Source organism: Lolium perenne, chromosome 1 (assembly GCF_019359855.2).
Source record: "Lolium perenne isolate Kyuss_39 chromosome 1, Kyuss_2.0, whole genome shotgun sequence".
NCBI lineage: Eukaryota > Viridiplantae > Streptophyta > Magnoliopsida > Poales > Poaceae > Lolium > Lolium perenne.
The window spans coordinates 246,917,396-246,926,266 of record NC_067244.2 but is presented as its reverse complement, the minus strand read 5'-3'; the positions used below and the strand labels follow the sequence as shown (position 1 = coordinate 246,926,266).

Genomic DNA, 8,871 nt, shown 5'->3' with positions numbered 1-8,871 from the left:
AAACTGAGTAGGAAATTGCTTAATAATTGAAACACACTAGCTCGCTAGCTAGTTGCTGCTCTTAAGTTTATAAACCGCATGATACAGGTACCATGTTCCACATCCAATATATTGTGGTCAGCACGAGTAATGAAAGTATTTATAAAGTCGTGTATTTTATACTTACATATAGTCTATCTTTGTTTAAATATTAAATTAGTGCTAAAATTAATTGAGGTGGTGTCTCATTATCTCCTCTCATATATGTGGTACCAAACAACATCTCATCTCAACTTATACATGTGCTACCAAACAACATCTCACCGCATCTCAACTTGGCTGAACTCATCATGTATGAGAAGAGATAGCTACTCTCGGTTGACCCGGGCTACCAAACACACCCTAAGAGTTTGCTCTTGAAAAAAAATGAAAATACTACCTCTGGGTTGTTTTAATTGACGCGGTTACATATTCTTCACAATTCTATGTCAATTTAATCAGACGGAGGGTGTAAGAGTTTCCCGGGCCAAACAAATATCGTGCCTAATTACATGATGAAACCATGCCGTCATTCATGATGTACGCACGTATCGATCTATATATACACGTATGGAGTACAGACCAAATGCACGACCGACTCGATCGACGCGGCGACCGTCGGCGAGAGGTAGACGTAACATGCATGGATATATCTTCACCGATGACGTGTACGTTTCCGACTCGGCCGACTTGGTTTGTGGAGGGGAGCGCCAGGCCGGCACGCGAACGAACCGCCCTTTTGACGGCAAGGCAGCGAAAATTACACGAGCCGTGACGAAGCGGGCGCGTACGTGCAGACGTGGCTTCTGTGACGCGACACGTTTGCCACATGTTCCTAGCTCCTGCTCAGTGCATCAGCACGAGGAAACGTGTGCAGCGACGAGCTGCCACGTGGAAAAAATGGTCTGAACCATTCGTACGTGGGAGGAAAAACTGACAACGATAATCTGCGATGGGAGAACGTGTGATCACAGATTAGGTTCAACAGATTCGGTAATGCAGCGACAAAGATCAATTAGTGGTGGCATGCAATCAATCAGAGAGGGCCGGCGCGCATGTGTGCGTTGGTCGATCTGTGTTTATCGGCGGCAATCGGTCTGATTGGAGATTTGGAACCATAGCAATCTTCCATTTTTTAGGAATGGAACCATATCGATCAAGGCTCCATGTATCTCTATGGAAATCATCAAAGGACCAGGACAAATGGATTAGGTATTGAAGTGAATTATCAGTGTTTGTTTGGTTGTTTAAACTATTAGTGGAAGAAGAAATGTGGCACAATTGTTGTACACTGTCTCTTATCAGATTTAATCGACATGGGACTGTACGTACTTATATGTTGGTGTTTCCTTCACTCCACGTCGATCTTGATCGATGGGAGTACCAAATTAATACATTAATAATAAAACTTTGGCACAAGTAAAAGTAAAACCAACTTTGGAAGGGCCTTATGCTGATCTTTTAGAAGAGGTTTTCTCAAAGTTGCAAATGGATTAAGGGTTCTTTTTTGGGTGGACATCTTGTTAGATATTCATCTGTAGCGCATCAATACACGTCATTGTATAACATTGTTCAACAGAAAATTGTCCCCGTGGTAAAAGTATTCTAGCTCAGGCACCACTTAATATTGATTTTAGGAGGGTATTAAATAACCATAAGTGGAATGAGTGGTTGCATTTTCGTCAACGACTAATGACGGTTTAGCTTTCGAATTACATAGAAAAATTTGTATAGAAACTCACAGACTCGGAATTTTTTACGGTAAAATCAATGTATTTTGACCTAATGGTCACACTAGATTCTAAATATTTATGGAAGCCGATAATCCCATTCAAGATCAAATAATTATGTGGTTTCTAAGTAAAAAGTATTGTTAACTAAGGATGACATTGCTAAAGGGAATTAGAATGGGTGTCAAGAGTGTTGCTCCTCTGATTCAATGGAATGTGTAGAAAACTTGTTTGTCTCATGATCTTTTGCACAAACTATTTGGCGCATGGTTTATTTTACTTACAACATAGCAGCATGAACTAATATCTTTGATAATTTGTTAAAATGGTGTAGAAGAAGGGGATAAAGTTAGGATACCTATTGTTGCCTCGGATTTATGTTGGTCCATATGAACTGCAGAAGTAATATTGCCTTTATAACAAGAAAATATGTATTAAGTTTTGCAGGTTATTGGATGCAGCCGAATGCAAACATGAGACTTCTATTTCCATGCTACTGGATGACCGCATATTAGTAGAGTTCAAAAACAAAGAGCTTCTAGTAGTTTTTCATTTGTAATAGTTCCTAGATGTATCAAGCTTAGCTGATCATTGATTGTATAACTCTTGAATATTTGGCACGATGAAATAAATAAAACAGATGCATGCATAGGCCAGGGTAAAAGTTCTCATTTGAAAGAAAATAAAACAAAATCAAGACGTGATTTATTGTTTTTTTATTTGAGCTGCGTGCAAAAAAAGAGGAATTTTGTGACGAATCATTTCTAGGAAAGAAGAAAGTCTACTTTTGGTCATTAAGTTCTAGTGAAAATTCACTTTTGGTACTAGAACTTCTATTTGATTCAACGAAATTAAAACTCTCATAATCATTCACTTTTAGTCTTTGTCCCGGTTAAGTCAGGCAAATATCTGCCACGGTTAACAAAAAAATCAAGACTATGGTGCAAGGGTAGAGAGGCAGGACGATGCTAATAAGCAAATCAAGCGGGCTTTTGTGGCGCGACACTTTAAGTGAACCGGGAGAGAGAAATCAATAGAGAGACTAGTTTTTTTTTTTTTTTTTGCGGTAAAATAGAGAGACTAGTTGGACAGAAGGGTTTCAATTTTTTGCATTAAGATGTTGGGTTCGACGTCTCAGCTAGCTTGCGCTTGGTCTAGTTCAAAACTAATTCAGTTGGTTCACTTAAAGCGATTTTCTGAACTCTACCAAAAAGGGATGAAAAGTAAATTATTTAGAGAGTTCAAGATCTGTTCTAAACTAAAAGTATTTTTTGAGACGATAAGTTAACATCTTTAAGAGGACGAGAATTGGACTTTCTTCTCTGGGTAACAATTTATGCCCGGGTTATACCCTGATTACGCACATAATTTGAGTAGGTAATTTTTATCTGGTTGCCTAGTTTGCAGATACCGCATTCAAAAACATCTATACTTGGGCTAGTGGCACAATAGTAACGGGTGGGAACCCAATCCTGGCAGGAAATGATTCTCAAGGTGGCAGTGATGGAAGCGATCGGCCAACGAAGCACGCACCGAGGCACAAGGCAGGCAGGCAATCAACCGCGTTATATCCATCCATCTATGGAGGGCAGAGGCGACTTTATAAAAAGCCGTCTCCTCCCCCCTCGTCGCCGTTGCCTCACACCGCCAAAAAAGCAGCAGGGGCCGCCACACCGAGCTCTGCCCGCCCGCATTTTCACTTGCTCCTCCTGCCATTGTTGCTGTAGCTGGGTGCGTGAAGGTAGGGGAAGGCCGCAATGGCGCGTGTCGGCCTGCTCCTGCTCGCGCTGTGCGCGGCCTTGGCGGCGGTCGCGGCGGGTGGGGCGCACCGGCACCAGCGCAAGAACAGGCCGTCGGCGCGGCTCCCGCTGGTGCCCGCAGCTCCGGGCGCGTCGCTCCCGGACCGCGCGCGGGACGACCGGCACCGCCACGCCTACATCTCCAGCAGGCTGGCGTCGACCTCCCCGCACCACGCCCACGGCCGCCGGGCCGCCGAGACCGGCACGTCCCCGGAGTCGTCGGCGTTCGCGATGCCGCTGACCTCGGGCGCGTACACGGGCACCGGGCAGTACTTCGTGCGGCTGCGCGTGGGCACCCCCGCGCAGCCCTTCGTGCTGGTCGCCGACACCGGCAGCGACCTCACCTGGGTCAAGTGCCGCGGCGCGTCCCCCTTGTCGTCCGCGTCGCCGGCGCCGGCGGGGTCGGCGTCACCGCCGCGCGTGTTCCGGCCGGCGGACTCGAGGTCGTGGTCGCCCATACCGTGCTCGTCCGACACCTGCAAATCCTACGTCCCCTTCTCCCTCGCCAACTGCTCGACGACCCCGCCCGCGCCTTGCTCCTACGACTACAGGTCAGCAACCAGTGCCTTACCATCATCCTTCTCATCTCTCTCGCCATTGCCATGCTCGTCAGTGATCGGCAGTAGATCGTTGCGACATGGACACGGTGGCAGCCATGTTGGGTGCGCAGCGTCGTAAGTGCAGGCCTTCGTTGATGGTGGGTGGGTGGGTCGTGCGCCATAACTTGAGGCGACCCTCTCGCGGCCGTGCTGCTGTCGCCGCAGCAGAGCGCAGCATTCATTCCGGGAAGCTCCGGGTTCCGCCATGTCTGCTTCGGTTTTTGCGGCGTTCGCTTCGGCCATTTATTGCGTGCGTGTCCTAACGAAACTGAAACCCCAACTCGCGTCGATCCTAGTAGACTCTGTTTCATACTACCATGATGGTGTCCATTGGGAGCATCGAGTTCAGCAGTAGATTCTTCACATTTTGCTCTGTTTTTCTATGTCGAAACCGCGGTGTCCTCCGAACTGGACAGCTAAAATGTCGCGTGAAATGTCGGGGTGGGTCTCGGCGCTGGTCTCTGTATTTAAATCGGTCGCGTCAGACGGCCGCGTCACCTTGTCGCGCGCGCAGATTTGGAGCCACGCTGCGTGGGTGTCGTGCCACGCCGAGCGCACGTTGTCGATCGATCGCCTCGGTTAGGCGGCGGCGGCGCATGCAGCCAGCGACGATGCGGTGGCCGGTGCTGGTCTCTTCGTTCTACTTGGGTTGGGCGGAGTGGGTACGGAGTAGGGTGGCGCCATGTGCTCCTGCAAATACAGGATACAGCTATACCTTGTGCTTAGAAATTCACAAGTACTCGACTGACGGTGCTTCTCTGTCTTTGTTCACTTGTTTCGGCTGACATAAGCCTAATTGTTCCCTGAGATGCGCGGATCAGCGCAGTGGCTTGGCATGGCAGTGGCCAGCCAGCCCGCCTGGGATCGATCCCCGCAGGGGTCGATTTTCAGGTGTCTCACCGGGGCTTTGCTCCAGAATAAAATCCCCTCCACACATATGTGCCACAACTACTAGCTCCTAGGGACACTCAAATTATGTGTGCTGTGTGTATAGTTCTAGATTCTAACTTGTGCACTAGTGGTGTGCGTGTGTGTGGTGTGAGTGTGGTGTTGAGTTAGTGCATAAGTTCAGATACTACAGCTGTAACACAGATCGAGGGGTCACAAAAAAAAAAAAAAAAAAAAAAGCCTAATTGTTCCCTCAAATTCATACTATGTTACTACTAGTGGCAGTACCTTCAAGTTGACTACTGGTATCCGAGAAGTGCTAGTACCTTCATGCAAGCAAGCTAGCGCTCGTGCCGTATCTGAATCTTGCCATGCATGTTCGTCCTATCTAACCCACCCTTTTGCTATTATATCCATCTGTCATCCGTACCTTTAGCACCTTACAACTGTACTGCTCCTGCTAACAAAGTTTTAAGGGAGGCGTACTGCTATGGACTTCCATACCGTGTGAACCATAATACCCATCGCTGAACAGACACGCTAAAATGTGCCTAGATATACGTGATTCAACCACAAGTGTGTTATGTATCAGAAAGAGTACTAAGAGTACCAGGCTACCTCCCCGAAACAGGCTTTCGTCATGCTATATTAACGAAGCAACCACACGGTACAACTGCCGATGGCTCAGCACAAGCAATCCCAAATGAAACAAAAAAAGAAAGAAAAGAGAAAGGAATGTCAACAACGTCAGATCGATGAAAACAGCAACAACCCGCCACTGTTGCCCCCTCTAGAGAATTCCCACCGCGATCTTCGCACTTTGGAGCGCCGCATACCAAGTAACATCTACAAGGACTAGTCCTAGGATTTCGCCGCATACCAAGTAACACCTACAAGGACTAGTCCTAGGATTTCCTCCGGCACGCGCAGGGATGTGGGGAAGGGCTACCTGTATTTTAGATGTACAAATCACATTTTTGCAGAGAACGTGCAAGTCGATCTTCTAGGTATAACTTCTCCCTCCGACCCATAATACTCGTTGCTAAAACAAGTCAAAAGATACACTAAAATGTGCATAGGAGTACATGCAATTTTGCAACAATTATAATGAATCGGAGGTAGTGGCTAGTTTCATGAGGCTGATTGACATAACTGTTCTTTGCCGAAAACAGACTCGACCAACTGGCTGCAAAACTGTAGTGCTCAACTGTACTTAGGTCCACCTCTTGGGTCCTCTCTGTCTTTACAGTTCATGAATAAGATGTGGCTTATCTGTTAAATGATTCTGTTACGTATGATTCAGAAAGAAGAGTAACTTGCAAGAGGGTTCTGGTCCTACTGCCGCATTCCGCAAAGCACAAAGTTTCGGTCCCCAAGTCGTGCAACTGTCACTTCCAAGTTCAGGGTACCATTAGCGCTTTAAAACACTAGGCAATTCTGTCCAACACTACAGCGTGTCGCAGCTGGAACGAATCACCTCATCGTCAGTTACAATTTATTTTGAGCGTCAATCTCTGCATGTGCCACTTCCAACTACTCACCCACCGAACTGAGTCAGTCCTAACGAACCGTTCAACTTGATCGTGGCAGGTACAAGGACGACTCCTCGGCCCGCGGCGTGGTGGGCACGGACGCGGCGACGGTGGCGCTGTCCGGCGGCAACGGCGCTGACAAGAAGGCGAAGTTGCAGGAGGTGGTGCTGGGCTGCACCACCTCGTACGACGGCCAGAGCTTCCAGGCCTCCGACGGCGTGCTCAGCCTCGGCAACAGCAACATCTCCTTCGCCTCCCGCGCCGCCGCGCGCTTCGGTGGCCGCTTCTCCTACTGCCTCGTCGACCACCTCGCCCCGCGCAACGCCACCAGCTACCTCACCTTCGGCCCGAGCGACGACGACTCGAACACAAACGGTGGTGCCGCACCGTCCGCGGCGCCGGCTGCAGCCCCATCGCGGACGCCGCTGCTGCTGGACGCTCGCATGGCCCCGTTCTACGCCGTGACGGTCGACACGGTCTCCGTCGCTGGAGAGGCCCTCGACATTCCGTCCGAGGTGTGGGACGTGAAGAAGAACGGCGGCGCGATCCTGGACTCCGGCACGAGCCTGACGATCCTCGCTACCCCGGCGTACAATGCTGTGGTGGCGGCCCTGAGCAAGCAGCTCGCGGGGGTGCCGCGGGTGACCATGGACCCGTTCGAGTACTGCTACAACTGGACGGCGTCCAGCACGCCGCCGGCGGTCCCGAGGATGGAGGTGCGGTTCGCCGGGTCGGCGCGGCTGGCACCGCCGGCCAAGAGCTACGTGATCGACGCGGCGCCTGGGGTCAAGTGCATCGGGCTGCAGGAGGGCGCGTGGCCAGGTGTGTCGGTCATCGGCAACATCTTGCAGCAGGAGCACCTCTGGGAGTTTGATCTCGCCAACCGCTGGCTCATGTTTAAGCAGAGTCGATGCGCACACTAGCTAGTCTGCAATAATCCCTACTATTCATTTTTTTTTCTCGTCGAAAAGGTCTCGCTGATTTTGTAAGCCTCTCCCAAGTGTTAATGAAATGGAAATGTGGAATCATGCTTTCAGAAGCAGAAAAGAAGAAACTGGCCCAGAACGTGACTTCTTCTCTTCAGGAGTTCAGATTAGCCTCCGCAGCCTGTAAAAATGCTAAAGTGGTGAAATATTCTATGGTAGTGGAATGCAAGTTTAGTTAAGAAACCCTAGCTACACTTAACCTGAAACGGTACATACACCTTGAGATGGTGCATACCTTTGGCACACCTGGGAATTTAATGAAGTTTACATAAACATCTGGGCAATGGATCACATCAATAATCAACATTCAGTGACATTCCGATGTCTCCTTACTCGTATCCATGATTCCTTGTACCGTGTAACATAACCGACAGCACATACTGAGTTGGTTTTTTTTTTTTTTTTTGGCATGCACATAGAATGGGCCCAGTTCTTTTCGGCTGAGGCTCGTGCAGAAACAGCTTAAGCTTAGCTTCCGCTGAGAAACAACAGCGGAAATAAGCCCGTGAGAAAATCCAGTCTAGTTCTTTTCAGCTTATGTCGTCTAAGCTTATTTTACGACTTGTATGACAAAAAGTCTGTAATGCCCCTAGAATGTGATAGTGAGATATATATCTTGTACTATGAACTTATCTAATGTGTTTATCAGTTATCCGGCTAGTGGCGCATACTGAGTACATACGAACATAGTACACGAGTTCATATAACATTTTATAGACTAAAAACTCACGCTCAACTATGTTTGTCCCGTACATCTGCTATACCATTTGTTGAGAACAATTCAGTTATCAGAATCAATCTTTCCAATCATCAAAACTCACTATCTCGATATCAATCAACAAGAATCATCTACGGAGTATTGTAAACTAGCAGGACCGGGAAGAAAAACGACAGAGAAACACATGTCGGTAGTACTACTTTAGAGCAGCGGCTACATTGGATCTTCCAAATAGGATGACCGTACAGCAGCGACCTACAAGGCTCGAGTACCAGCAGGTCATTCCTGTTGCGAGGTCCGGGACAGCGGCGCTCGTGGGTGCGAGGTCAGTGGAGGTGTCGCTGCAGGTTGCGAGGTCGGAAGAGGAAGCTCTGCTGCTGGGTCGGGGAGGACTTCTCCAGGGGCGGCCCGAGGCGGCGTGGGGCGGCGTGGGGCGGGCGAGATCCGGCGGAATCGCGGCCGGAGAGCGGCGCAGGCGGCGGCGGCTGGTCTGGAACCCTAGCCCCGTCGAGTTGGGACTCGGGGATGTGTTCTGTTTCTTAGCAAGGCAACGACTGGAGAGATGAGAGATATACGGGAGGATGTGAAGTGGCATTTTCTC

The 8,871-nt window shown here is 49.0% G+C and overlaps 1 protein-coding gene across 1 annotated transcript; it reads left to right on the top strand.

The window, feature by feature from the left end:
* The first annotated feature begins 3,315 nt into the window (after positions 1-3,315).
* On the top strand, positions 3,316-7,644 carry LOC127327513 (aspartic proteinase NANA, chloroplast). The gene is made up of 2 exons (XM_051354293.2): positions 3,316-4,098; positions 6,625-7,644. The coding sequence occupies exons 1-2, from the start codon at positions 3,506-3,508 to the stop codon at positions 7,487-7,489; spliced, it is 1,458 nt and encodes a 485-aa protein (XP_051210253.1). The 5' UTR covers positions 3,316-3,505; the 3' UTR covers positions 7,490-7,644.
* Positions 7,645-8,871: the final 1,227 nt, after the last annotated feature.